General features: G+C 41.9%; 1 protein-coding gene across 5 annotated transcripts in view; it reads right to left on the bottom strand.

Moving 5' to 3' along the window:
• The window catches only part of MCTP2 (multiple C2 and transmembrane domain containing 2), a 121,927-nt gene that overhangs the window by 36,849 nt on the left and 70,472 nt on the right, over positions 1–14,606 (bottom strand). For all 5 annotated transcript variants that reach the window (XM_059858596.1, XM_059858595.1, XM_059858597.1 and 2 more), the window contains 3 exons: positions 8,630–8,731; positions 7,624–7,698; positions 6,717–6,836 (listed from right to left, as the gene is read on the bottom strand). In XM_059858596.1, coding sequence (XP_059714579.1) covers positions 6,717–6,836; positions 7,624–7,698; positions 8,630–8,731 — 297 coding nt within the window. The remainder of the gene's footprint in view (positions 1–6,716; positions 6,837–7,623; positions 7,699–8,629; positions 8,732–14,606) is intronic.

The following is a 14,606-nucleotide window of genomic DNA, read 5'->3' as shown; positions in this document are numbered from 1 at the left end:
TCCTTTTCAAAGTTAAAAGGGATATTTGTACTGGTCTCTGCTCAGCCCCATCTCACCCTGACTATAGCTTCAAATTCTCCTTTTTAAATCTTGTTTATTGTGTTGTCAAGGCTCAAAGTGGTTATTTCCCTATTAACTTTGTCCTTGTTTGTTCTTGCATTTTTGAAAGAGCTGGAAATAACATGTGTTTACTTTGCTGTGTGTCTCTCAGCATCGTCAATATCACTGTAGCTATTCCAGGAATTTTAACTGCTGCAGCAAAGAAAAGTCTGGGATCTCGGGCTTAAACTGTATTCCCCCTCAACCACGGAAGAATAATGGTGGAAATGTAAAAATTGCAGGGGGAAAGTGTGAAACCATCCCCTTTAATTGTCTGGAGAAGCCGGTTTCTCATCCGAGCAGCCACTTGTGCCAGGTACCGTGCTCCTGACAGCTTCGCTCCAGCTCTGCTGCGTTTGCACAGGCACTGCCACGAGCAGCCAGGGGGAAGCAGGATGTAAACGCTTCCTCCTTCATCAGGAAAATACTTCTAGTGGGATAGAACAGCCTGAAATAAAAACACACCTCTCCACTCCAGCCTTTCCACCGGAGTTCAAGACAACGATTTTAAGGATGTGCCTTTGCCCAGGATTTGCAGAGGGAAAGAAATGTTGGGGGCTCTGAAAAATTACTTACTAGGTGAAATTCCTGAAACCTGCCTCTTGCTGCTCCTCCAGCACCAGCTCTAGCCTGAACATGAACGAATTTCTGTCGCAGGGATATTTTACAGCTCCCCTATTTAAATAGAAACTGCCTTCCTTCCTTTGCCGACTGCTTCTTTAAAACTGCAGCAAAACACAAGCTGCAAATGGGCTGAGAACAGCCCTTAGCAAAAGCTCTACAGTAAAGCGGATGTAAAGACCATCTCTTTTGCATTAATACTTTTTTCCTTCTTTTTTAAGTTTTTTTTTCTTCCAAGTTCCCTATTCAGTGTTTGAAGAATACTCATTCTTCTCTCTTTAGGATTACATCTATTCATTTTATTTAGCTTTTTAATGTGGAGACATTTTAATCTACCATTACTTTAATGCTGTTCCCGAATAGTTTGGGAACAATGATTTATATTTCATCTTCAGCAGTGAGGATGAAAAATAAAAAAGAGGATGGGGGGAGAAAAAAGACTATACCCTTCTCATCAGTTACACATGTAGTGAAGGCAGCATGGTTTGTGTTTTGTATCAGGGAACTGCTCGTTCAAAATTAACAGACAATCCACAGGGAAAATAAGAAATATTTTAGGGGAGTTCATGTGAGAGCACATCTTGCTTCCCCACCCTTTTGAAGAGTGAGTTATTACCACCTGCTGGAAAATACTCAGTTAAATTAAACCTCTTGGTTGGCCAGAGGTGCAAGAGAGGTCTGGTGACTCAAGTCTCTATCTTATTCTACAGCTGCTACTGGTCTCCTTTCTCCACAGATTTCTCATGTTCCCTGTGAAACTTTCATCCCAAGAATTTCCTCTTACTGATCTATAACTCCCCTCCCATCAAGGGAAAAAATACAATAAAATAAATCACTGTGTTGCAAAACAATGCAGGAGTTAAATTGGATGTTTTACCCATATATTGTTGTCATGTCCAGGGCTGAATTATGCTCAGTACAAACAGGGCTGGAACATTTTGTGCTTTGCTTGGGAAAGCCAAACCATAACATGCAGGAGACACTTGTCCACATACAGAATGAGAGATTTACCCCAAGTAAACTCCAGAAGGCTCCGAATTTGAGTTAACAAATATCTTTCCTGAGGGGATAAAGAACATTTCCCTCTTACTGATAAGCAATTAGCAATTTTAGAGGACACTGTCAACACGCCACTGGCCTTTTGCCCGCAGTTCATCACTATAAATACAGCCCAGCTCAACAGGGATCAAAAATTGCTCATGTCTAATAAGATGATTGGTATCTTCTCTCTGAGATGAGTTTAGCTGGGCTCAGATCCAGCTGCTGGATCAGGAGCTGAAGTGGCAGAGTGCTCCATCACACACTCAGCAGAGATGCCCAGAAGTTCACAGGCTGTGGGCTCTGTCCTCTCTCTGTGTCACTGCCCCAGGTCAGACCTGAAGCAATCTGGCAGAGCAATGCACACCCCTGCAGCCTCACCCAGCCAGCCCTGGGGCTCCTCAGCCTTCCAAGTTCCCTCAGCCCAAGGGCCAGTGCCCAAAACCAGGCATCCTCGAGCTCCCTCTGGGTTTAAAGAACTTTGGAGATCTCAGTGGAGAAGAGTGACAAAATCCCACCTCTGCAGCAAGGACCCAGAAGTTTACATTTGGGTGGTGCTGCTGCATCCACAACCCCAAGAGCTCCCTTACTCCTGCATCAGCCAGATTTCTGGGAAACCCAAAGTGCTCCAAAATGACCCCATGCCTCTCATTTTCCCAGCTGCCCACCATTAAATAGCTGCAGGGAGTTTGACTAGAAGCTCCATGTTTCCAACACATTATGCTGCATCACCACACACTCCTCCCCGTCCTCCCAGTACTAAGCCATCATAAAATAATTACTAGACACAGTGCAAAACCCTGCAAAAGAAATAAATACTGCCTGTGCCTGCCGCATCCCTTGTCTGGCTGGCCCCTGCTGCCAGCAAGGGCTGAGCTGGAAAAATCACTCCCACCTGTCCCCACCCTGGCAGCAGCCTGGATCAGGAAGAAGCCTGAACTTGATGGAGTGGGAAATGCTGGCAGTGCAAATGAAGGATTCTGGCATGGGTGAGTGTGCAGGGACCCTGAAGGAATCCAGAGCAGCACTGCCAGCCACACCAGAGGTGCTCTGGTGGCTGGTTTCCCATCGTTTGCCTGATCCTGTCAACGTCTCTTGCAACTATCATACAAACTTTAAAAAAATATATATATGATAGTAAAAATTCCAGTCAATAGATCCTTTTAATTCACACCAGCTTATATTTTTTTAATGCAATTACTGTAATTTCATTAAATGGCATAATTACCATTAATGCAGAGAAAAGTGTCAATAGAAGGTGTAATTATGTTGTATAAAATCACAAGCACAATGTGCAATGATGCATAATTCCTCATGAAAATCATTGTGACTAAAATTAACTTTTAAATATTTTAAAAATACATATAATACAGTAAGAATGATTTGGTTATTACAGACTTCACTTCCACAACCAGCAAAGGGGGAGCAGAGCAGGCAGGGAGTGTTTGCATACAGAAGGAAGGTTCAAAAATTTGGTTTAAATGTGCAACAGGAAGGTAAGAAGACAAGTTTTTGTATGCATGAGGGGGAAAAACAAACAGGTTATAATCAGACATAAAAGCTGAGTTGTGAGCAGACATTCCCCCAGGCACACTACAAGACACAACTGCAGCTTTTGGACACCAGAAATGCTGTGTGGAAGTGATGTCTCAATGGAGAAAAGTGTGGTGAGGAAGGAGTGAAGAGGACCAGGCTAAACCTACAACATTGAGACTGCAAACTGGTAGAGAATTGTCCAAGGTAGGATATGGAGTGTGTCAGGCACACGAGAAGGACCATACAGGGATGTACTGCACTATGTGTCCAGGTATCTTCAAAATAAAGACCTTTTTGTGACATATATTTCAACCAAAACACAACATACTGGGTTGAACACAGAGATAACTGTACCAGGATTAAACAGAAAGGAATGTTTTAAGGTCGTTTTGGTTTTAAAAGTCTACAAATCCCCCCAAACCCTGAACTGATGGAGAAGAACACACAAAGTAATTAAAGGTATCTCTTGGTATATGAACACTGTCAATTCTACAGGCAACATTTTACACATGGGGGAATATTCCTGACACAACCATGTGTGGCCATTTTTCACACAAGACCATGAAGAGAGGTAAACTATGAAGAACCCAGAAATTCTATGTGTGACCCTTTCCTCTGACCCAGGATGTTTTCTCTGGTTGTATTACACCATTTCCACCAAACCCTTTATGCACAGGACAAACATCACCAAAAGTGAAAATCTGTTCTTTGTCTCACCTCCCTTTCAACCCTCTTTCCTAAACCTCTAAGCTTGAAAAAAATTCTGATTTACATGTGCTTCAGCAGAGCCCAGTGTCCTCTGTGCCTATACAATTAACTCAGATGAAAAATCATCAGATTAAAAGCACAGAACGCTGATGAAAAATGTGATTACATTTTTATAGCACAAAAAAATTCATCTACTCACATGTTCTTGGACTGTCTCCTCTCAGCATTACATCCTAATAAAGAAATTTAGCCTGGGATGATGAATCTTATAAATGAGGAAACAGAGTGAGAGCATTTTTCTCATTCACTCGTGTCCTGCCTGTGCTGTCCTCTGTTTCCTCCCTCTTTACCTGTCCCCCTTTTTCTCTTACACCCCCAAAAGTAGCTGATGTCCTTGTCACACACACGAGCTGTCTCACTAATGGGGAGGGAAGACTGAAACAGGAAGGTGAAAGATTCCATGTCCTTGGCTGCTGCTGTCCTCTGACAACCTCACAAATATTTTACCAGTCTGGCAGTGGGTTTTGTCTGATTGCTGAAGAAAACAAGGCTCTCGTGATTACACTGCCTGCTTGTCTTCCTCCTCCTCCCTCACTTCATTTCCCCTTGGAAGAAGGGGTTTGGGTTACCTGTAGAGGGAAACCTAGGGAAATACCACATCAAAATGGTAATTGCCAGGGGCCTGAGGGACATCATCTGTAAGGCAAAATAATTTTTAAAAAACACATTTTCTAGTTTGAGGGCCCAACTGGCAGCAAAGCTACCAACAAAGGGTTTCATGAACTCAGCTGAAAAAGGGGCAGAGAAGCTTTGTGCATCTTCCTCACCTCATGTTTTAACCAGCACATGAGGAGTGGATTTTCCACACAGACTGGGCAGGGAGGGATGCTGCACCTACTGTGCTGTGTGCGTATTTTCAATACTATGAACACTCATGCTGGAAATAGTGAGAGAGAGAGAGAGATATAATTAGCATTTCATTTTTAGTGCCAGAGCTGAATTATCTCCATGTGAGAAAAATCAGATAGACTTAAATTCTGGGTTGTAGAAGAAGCCTGTGGTAATTATTCTTAGAGTTGAGTATTTTTATTCCTTTCCCATTACCCACTTCCTTTCAGGAAACCAGGAGTATTATGGTATCCAGTAAAGATGCTATCAACCTGTAACGTGTAACCTGCTCATACTCTTTTTCACTGGAAATAAATTCCTTTTTATGTAGACCCATTTTCCCACCTTCTTACTTTTCTGCCTCTCCACCCCTTCCAAACTTTTCCTAGGTTTGGAAAACTGAACTTGACAGCTGTAACTTCACAAGCACTTTGGTGAAAAAGAGCAACCCTTTTAAATATGGGCTTACATTCCTGCTGTACAGTGATGGCAGGACATGGACACTGGGATTTTACCCTCTCTTTCCAGCCCCAGCATGAACAACCATCTGATCCCCTTGGACACACAATCACAGAATTCCTTTGCACAGCCACTCTTACTTCAGTGAGGTACCAACCACGCTGCTCTCCAGCCATTAACTATATAGAATATATATAATATAATACCATGTCATATCATATCTTCTGAATGAACTTCAAGAAACAGGAAGACAAAAATTAGAGACAAAAGACCCTCTTCATCCTACTCACTCATCTGTGTGAGCCATCCCTCTGACCTACAGAGAGAAGACAGCTCCTCTGTCCTTGTTCTGAATCTTCTTTCAATCAGGACTGGTCTACTTTACCCATCTGTGGCAAACACACTGAAGTGTTTTCTTTAAAAAATCCTTTAAGTATGTTACAATTCACAGACAGTAAATGCAGGAGAAAATCTTAGCGATGTGGATGTTGTATTGCTTAATAAACACTCAACTCAAAAACTTTCTTTCTGCATGCTGGACCACCACAAAATGATTTTTGCAACCTTTAATGGCATGCCAAACATTTCAAGCATGAAGAAAATGTCACACCGCAGAATAAAGAGCAGGCAAAATCTTTTTGTGCCTGAGTGGATTATGAGAAAACTGCAAATGGGGTGTTTACTACCAAGAGGAAAAAGGAGAGAGATGAAAAGCGGGATAGGCAGGTGGAGAAGTTGGCTTTTGGTTTTGTAGAGTCCAGTAGAACTCGCTGACCAGCCTTCTCCTTTTTTTTTCTTTCAAACAATGTAGTATTACAGTCAGGAGAATAAATTTGCAACAGGCAATGCCAGCACAGGCAGAGCAGGAACTGATAACCTGCAGGGAAGTGATGTCTCACTGCAATGGAAGATGGAAGGCACAAAACCCATCAGCTCACTGCACCACTGGGATCAAAACCATCACCCTACATCACCCTCTTGGCCACCACCTCCTGGATTTCCTACTCCCCAGCTGCCATGTTTCAAATTAAAAATAATTCAAAATTCCAGAGTCGCCACACAGTTACAGCCTGTGCATGGTGGCATCACCCACCATGGACATTGGCATGCCCAGAGCTCGGTGCAGGAGGTGAATACCTCTGCTCCCAGCCAGGAAAGGCTGCTCCTGAAGGTCTCATTCCCATCTCCACCAGGCCCAGTATGGCCCAAGCTGCCCTGCAGCCACAAAACAGCAACAACAGCCAACAAGAAAGGGCTGCGCGCTGGTGGGGAGGAAGGCACGGGAACACTGATGGGGAGGAAGGCACAGGAACACTCCAGATCCTGGATCACTCAGCCCCATGCAATGAAAGAAGAAATCCACTTACCACAAATGCTGTCAGGCTCTTCACCGTGGACTCCCAGAGAAAGCAGCTCCAAAGGAATTGTATTGTATTCCATATTGCCATGGTGATTTTTTTCACGCGATCAACATTTCTTGATAAGATCTGATAAATATTGAGTGGGAGGAGGGGAGGAGAAGAGGAGTTTAATCAAACACACTAATATCCCACTATTGCTTCAGAAAAAGGGATAATTTAGGCTACAAACGCATGCCAGGGCACATATTACAAATAAAGCCTCTATTTCAAACACACTCGCCAGCTCCTGTCTGCTTTCTGATTACACCCAAACCTTCCAGATTTTCCTCATCTCTTACAAAAAAAAAAAAAAAAAAAAAAAAAAAAAGGCACAAACTGATGCCAAAACTAAATAAAACAGTTATACAAACCTGCCTTTATCGTCATTCAATTCTTAAAATACATCAATGTCTCAGGGAAAGGGACAGAGAGAATGTAGTCTGCTGCTCTATTCTACATGTTTTAGACTAGTCCATAGAAATAAATAGGGATTTTTAGATTTATTATAAGGCCTCTCAATTTTAAAAAGAATAATGGCCATTGTTCAAAAATCCTATGGATTTTCTACATAAGGAATTTAGCCTTTCTTCACAAAGAAGGGAATAAGGCTCTCATTGAGCTTTAAGTGCTGCGAAGTGTGCAAAATCCACAGCTATCATTTTCCCCACTCTGAAGCACAAAGCAGAACTACTGATGCAAGCCAGATCAGAAAGCAATTTCATGTTAACACAAACAAACCTTTTAATATATACAGAAATACACTGAATTTACATGTGTTCAGCATTTTATGCATAAATAGGTTTTGTTCTTGCAACCGTGCTACAGCAATTCAAATCTTACAGATGCAAAAGCTTAGCCCAGACCCAATTTTCACCTTTTTGGAAAATTTGCGGTTCTCCTCAGTAAAGCGCTTTTCTCGGGGCTTGAATGTCCTAATACTTGCTTTTATCTAGAAAAAGACATTAATAAAAATAAGACCATGTAGTTTTAAAGGAGTTGTTTCATTTTCATAGCTCTGCTCAGGAAGATCAGGATTTTCAGCATCTCTCAGTCTTTCCAGGCTCTGTGTGTGACATAGGAGCTGCTTTTAATACATATTTGCTACAGTGAGGATGGTGAGGCACTGGCACAGGTTGGCCAGAGAGGGTGGATGCCTCATCCCTGGAAACATTCAGGTGGAGAGGATTCAGGCTAACCTGTGTAGGGGAAGGTGCCCCTGCCCATGGCAGGGCAGGGTGAATGAGATGAGCTTTAGGCTCCCTTGGAAATCAAACCATTCTATGATTCCATGCTAAGGAAAATGCAGACAAGTTACACTGGGTGAGGCTGGACTCACTTGAGCAGGAGCAGAGCTGTGGCACAGCCCACGATGCCCTTAATAAATAGGAGTTAAACTCAGTAAAAGACTTGAGGGCATAAAGGATTGAGACTGAGTCAGCCACCTAAAAACTAAGCACTGTGTCCATGCCTCATTAATTTTCCTGTCAACACCCTGGGAAGAGAACATCCTGGGTCAGCTTTTTAGGGGAGAACTAGGTATTAAAAGTAATGTATAATAAAATGAACCCGAAGCCCTTTTTTGCCTGGTGCAATAGAAGCCGTGGCTGCAGCAATCAGCACCTCCTTCCTAAGGTGTTTGTAGCTATTTGTCCCTCCAGGAATGCCCCTTCTCTGTCCCATCCACCTGGAGGGGCCACAGCTCTGAGAGCCCAAATCTTCTTCACTCACAACATCAAACATTCCTCCACCACCAGATGCAACGGGGACAGGACTTTTCTGGCTTGCCTCCTGGTTTTAAAAGCATCACCCCCACCCTCGTCCTTGCAGATTTGCACTTTTCTTAAACCAGTGATAAGAAAAAAGAAAATACTTCAACTTACAGGATTAAATAGGACATCCAGCTCCAAGTAAATTACTCCTTTTGAAGCACGTTCCAAGTCTTTATTCTTCAGTGTGTAACAACTTTGTTTACCATTTCTAATCTATAGTTTGGGGTGGGGAGGGGAGAAAAAGCATCAATATTTTCCTGGCTGTAATCCTCAATATAATTTAAAGACACTGCAAACAAATAAATAAACATTTATAACTCAAGCACAAAAGAATAAAAAATAAAAACTTCTCCCAAACCCTGATAATATACTCGGAGCCTGAAATACAAAACAACTGTTGGATTAGAGACCTATAAAATTGCAGATTAAATCTCTTATGGTCCAACTTTAATTTTCAGACCTTGTACTTTATAGTAGAGCATTGCACGCAATAACCAGTCTGAAAATTCTGCCCTGGAAGCCAGTGAGTTGATGGGAAGTAATCAGCCTCTGTTATTACAAGTTTAAAATGGGATTTTTCTTCCAAAGTTTAGGAAAAGAGCCACAAACAACAACTTTACCTACCTATTGCACACTCCAGTACACGAAACCACTTCTTAATGCTTAGTTTATTGCAACGTTATCAAATTATTACCCAGCAAACAAATGCAATCCAAAGAAATGAATCGGCTGAAGTGGAGCAAATGCTAATGTAACAAATGTTCAAAATTAACTAATTCATGTAAAAGACTTCTCCCCCCACCCCACCCTGAATTTCAATAGCACTTCTCTGATCTGATCAACCCGTTGGCCCTATCTCATTAAGTATCCATTAAACAAAAAAACAACCAGCCCAAAACCAAAATACCTTCCTTGCCATTTTGCAAACTATTTGGCTCAAAGAAAAAGCATTCTCTCTTCAAAAATGATGGCAGAAATGTATTTATTACACACAGTGGGATATGTATTGATTAAACATTTGGCTTTTTAGGAAGCAGACCAGTTAATTCTAAACAGCAGTAACATAAAAAACTGCAGCCTACCAAAAAGCTATACTGAGGGACTGTAATGATCAAAGATTAAAGATAACGGAGGAAATTTGGGGGCATGAAATTGCAACCATATTTAAAATGGCTATTGCTGCTCTGGCATTTAAAAGAGGCAGTCATATAAACCATGGTAGAAATGAGTAAAGGGGAAAAAAAAGATGTAATAGGAGCTAAGTGATTTCACAAGACAAGGGAAAGGTCACTTTCCCAATGCTGCTCCACCCTTTCTATACCAAAACAGCCTGTCAAAAAGTAGATGGGATTTCTGCCTAAGGGTTGAAAGGGAAGAGGGACCTCACCAGGACTAGCTTTGCATCCTCAGTGGTGCAGGGCCAGGAACTCCAGCTATTTCCATTTTTCTCACCCAAAGCTCTACAGTTTCAGAGACCTATGTGGAATTCATTTAATACTAATAAATGAAACCAGTAACACTAAACTGATCACAAAGCACCTCTGCTTTCACCACAAGAGAACACACAAAGAGCTGGAGCTGGCAGCAAAGGATGCTGCAGGAAAGGGGCAGGTAAAAAAACATTGTGCAGTCCTGCAGCCTCAAAGCAGAAGAGCTGCCAAAGTGATTAAATCCTTTTCTAGGGCCAAATGGACTGGCATCAGAAGGTCCTCAGGCCAACTGCCACATGCAGCATTGTCAACCCCTCATAAAGGTTTCTGCTGTCTCACCAGTTTGCTTTTCCCCTTGCCAAAAAAAAAAAGGCAAAAAAAATTGAATTTAATTAATGAAAACAAAATTTTGTTTGGAAAATAGTGGTTTGTTAAATCTTACAAATTAAAGGATAAATGGTTTTACTGATGGCAGGAATACTGAGACAGAAGGATTTGGTTTGAGGTCCTTGGTGCAAGCAGCAACAGGTTTAGCCTGAGCTTTGATTCACAGATTCTGCTGTGAAAGGATAGAATGTACTTTATTCCCAGTGTGTCTGCAGAGATGCAGATGTCCAGTATATATCACAATATCCTAATACTGGATTCCCCATGGTTATTCATTTTGGAGCTGAATTTCCTTGTATTTCAGGTACATATATTTCTCATCACATTTCAGCCAGTTATACTAGAAGCAACAGCTAGTGAGAAAGCCTCTTTATATTCTTTGGGATAAATGTCTTTCTTACATCTTTGAAGAGCATAACCCACAAGGAAAAGAAATGTGACACAGAGCTAAATTGATAGAAAAAAAGGAAAAGAAATGTTTCTGAGTGTTTGAGCCTGATATTGTGGTATTCTGCACTCAAAAAAATGCTTTGGGAAAAAGACTCTTCATTTTAAGAGCTGGAGCTGAATCAAACATTTTGGGTGTGTCTGCAGGTGTAAGTTTTAAAGTTTTTAAGTTTTCAAGCAGTAAGTTTTAAATCAGCAACAAGGCATTTCCACCTCTGTATTTGTAAATAGGGGTTGCTTGGGAAACTTCTTGAATGGTGCCATTATTATTTTTGCTGTTATTCTTAAATTGAACAGGGCAGGAAGTAATGCAGTGCAAATACAGTTTTAGAGTCAGGTTTATTTGGCGTATTTAATTCTAAGTGTTCAAACTGTCTGGAAAAAAATATGCAAGTATCAGGCAGCCTAGAACTAAACATTCATACAGATATTTTCGCTTCAGACTTTCTTCAGAGGGGAAAAAAAGCACAGGAGAAGAATGGCAGGCTATGAAATGGTCTGTCTCCACTGCATTTTCATTTGGATAAAAAGGAAAAAAAACTGAAAAAGAAGTCAAACAAAAGACTCCCTTGCAGTTTTGGCACTGTGCTAGGGCAGCATGGTTCAACAAAAGGCACAGGGTAATTCTGAGACCCATGACTGCATGGAGATTACACTGGTGGCATGTCTCAACTTTGCCCACAAGAAAACATGCAAAAGAGCCTTAAATGCTCCTCATTTTCATTGCATCCTGTTCTTGGGGCAGAGTTCAGATTCTGTTCAGCTTCTCCCCCAACCTGAGAGACAGACAGTTACAATAATTTCATTTTGCATCTATTTCTTTCTGCTCTCTGGGTACTTTCCCCCAGTCTCTGCTATTCCCAAAGTGCTTAAATGCTCTCTCCAGCTGTGCAGAAGAGCAGCCAGGGCTGGGGTCATAGGATGAACCTCAGTGTCAGAAAGAGCAGCTTTCTCCTGTCACCCAAACACCTTTTGCTACAAACCTGATGATGTCACTCAGATTGGTCTCAATGAGTAGATGACAACTGAGTCTAAAACTGCTTAACAGCTACTTATGGGAAAAGGAAGGGAAAGGAATGCTCAAATTAAATGTGAAAATATCTGCAGGTAAGCACCTTAAAGAGACATAATCAATATTATTCCTTTATTGATGATGCTTTATTTCCTCACTGAATACTAATGCCTGCATTCTCTGAAAGCTTCTTAAATAGCTTACTGGGGCTCAAGCACCAAGCAAGCCTGCCCATAACCCTGGGATTAACACCAGGACAGCACTGCCTACCACACCCACCTGCTGCATTTTGCAAGGTCACCATCAGAAACACAGTCTGGATTTTCATCCCGTGGGAAGTTCTGATATTTGGGGCATTTCCCTCTTCTGAATCAACACAGAAAGACAAAACCACACCCATATTTTCACAGAAAGAACAGTGTATTCTATATCACATCTCTTCTCCATACAGGGCCACGAGAAGGAAATTATCAGTTGGAAGAAAAGCTGAAATTCGTTTTTGCAATAAATATTTCAACCTACAGAGGCACTTGAGGCAAAACACTCCCTAAAGTTGCCTCTAACTGAAGGAAATGTTGAGGTACACGAGACCACCACCCAGTCAAGGTCCAAAGTGCACCAGGTTCCTCTCAAATGAATGAATATATTTGCTAAACTCTTGGCACAGATGTCCCCAGTAAAACAAATGTGACTAAACACAGTATTGATGTAGCCAGCCAATGCTAAATCTATTAAGCAACAACCTTCTGACCGCTTGGGAATTTTAATGAAATAGCAAAAGCCAAGATTGATATGACACAAAACACGGAGAAGACAGGACCCTTACGCAGCAAAGCGTGTTTTTTCATTGCTCTTGTCTTAAAGAAATATGGTTTAGAGGCTTTTTTTTTACATTGATTTTAAGAAAACTTCACTCTGTATCCAGCTTTGATGCAGATTCAATGTCATATATTGATGACCTGACAGAAGAACACTGGGTTAAACCTCTGTACATCAACACCTGTGACGTGTGGAGAGGGTAATGGCCACTCTCCAAGGGTAATTCATCTAAAGCATTTGGGACCTCTGATATTCCTGCTTGAGCTCATTGCTGATGCACAATGTCATCCCATTTGCCCTGAATAACATAAAGCTGTCTTGTAATAGACACACACCTCCCCTTATCAAAGGACGTATTTCCCCAGGAAAAGATGAAAGCAAGGCACATATTTGATCCACCTGCACGTGAATAAAGAGGGTTTTGTTCCTTCCCAGTCTTGCCATATGCACTGAACCAATTTCGTACAAAATGCTTGTTCCTTCGCCCCAAAACTCTTTACCCCAAACACTTCACTTTGAACAACCTCCTGTGGGATCCAAAGTGGAATGGAGATTTGGGTTTCTGGCAGAGGAGTGCTATCCAAAGACCAAAGAGATTATGGAGCTGATGGACTGAAGGAAAGCAGGCAGGGCTTTCATATGAGGGCTTCGAGCCAGTCTGGGGAGGAGCTGAAAGCCCTGGGAGCACAAGGATCCTAGGTGATACTTGAGACAACATCCCTGTTGGTACTTTTTCAGTGAGCAGCCAGTGGCTGGGGGAGAATCTAATGCCAGAAACAAGACATTGTTTTCCCTGGAAGAGAGGCGAGGGATTTTTTCCCCATTCCAAAAATCCTGGTTCATGATCAAGATAAAAGTCAGAACAGACAGCACACTTCACAGCTGCCTCCATTGCATAAACACAGCAATTCCACTTTTCTCAAACTCCAGAACTTTCTCCTGGAAAGGACTGTGCACTTATGGTCAAGTGCTAAGTAAGTACAATCATCAGGTGTCTGCTCTCTGAATCCAGGCCATGCTTTAGACAATCAAGCTTGCCAGAGGCACACTCCTTGTTTTCCGTGTATCATCGGCTACTGACCTTGCCTGGCACTTGAGAATATTTCACAGACCTCTTCCTGTTGGCTGGAAAAAAAGGGTGCAGCTGAGGACTACTCTGACCTGATAATCCAGCAGATAAAAAACCATTCCATTCTGCGCTACAACTTCTCGCTCAAAGGCCTTTCTGCATGAGGATATTTGATATACTCTGCTTTCAAATTCATTGAAGCACACTATATGCTCCCATGTCTCTAATAACTGGCAGCCTTCTAGGAGACAGGAGTCTCTTGAAGCAGAAGAAAAAAGACAGACCCTCACAAAGACACACGGTTGCCTTTACTAAGATCTAGGACACAAAGGAACACAGAGACAGAAAGGACTTCTTTGATAATTAGTTCAAGTCCCCCAGAACCTACAAAACTTCTAAAACCTATCAAACTTCTTTCTTGAAGTAATAAAGTTTTTGCCCTACTTCTCCGTTGCCCAGGTTCTTCTTCAGTTTCTGGCACAAAAGCTTGCTCTGCTCTGTGCCCATGGGCTCCCCTTTCACTCCCCACACCCCAAAATCTGCCTCCAGCCCAAGGCTTGGTCAGGCCACACTCTAGGGGTCACCTCTGGCAAGAGAAGGATCCATTTTGCTGTGGTAGCACTGATCTGTTTCTTTTCTAGTGTAAATTGTCAATGTGGCTGATCAGAGCAGTGCTTGAGATGATGTCTCACACATCTTTAGAGGAGGACAGTAATTTGACATAAAGAACAGGAGAAAAAAAATACAACAGGTTTATCAACATGGAAAAGTTAAAGCTAAACTACAAACTTTTCTCCCTCTGTCCCCAAATTCAGTTTATTGCCAGCAAAATGTGCATTTATCCAATTCTGCTTTATCACCTCTACCAGAACATGAAGTTTGCAGCTTTATTAATGATTTGGCACCTTAAAACTCTTCTCATGC

The sequence above is a fragment of the Haemorhous mexicanus genome, chromosome 13 (genome assembly GCF_027477595.1).
Source record: "Haemorhous mexicanus isolate bHaeMex1 chromosome 13, bHaeMex1.pri, whole genome shotgun sequence".
NCBI classification, from domain to species: Eukaryota; Metazoa; Chordata; class Aves; order Passeriformes; family Fringillidae; genus Haemorhous; species Haemorhous mexicanus.
This window is presented reverse-complemented; position numbering and strand designations above follow the sequence as displayed.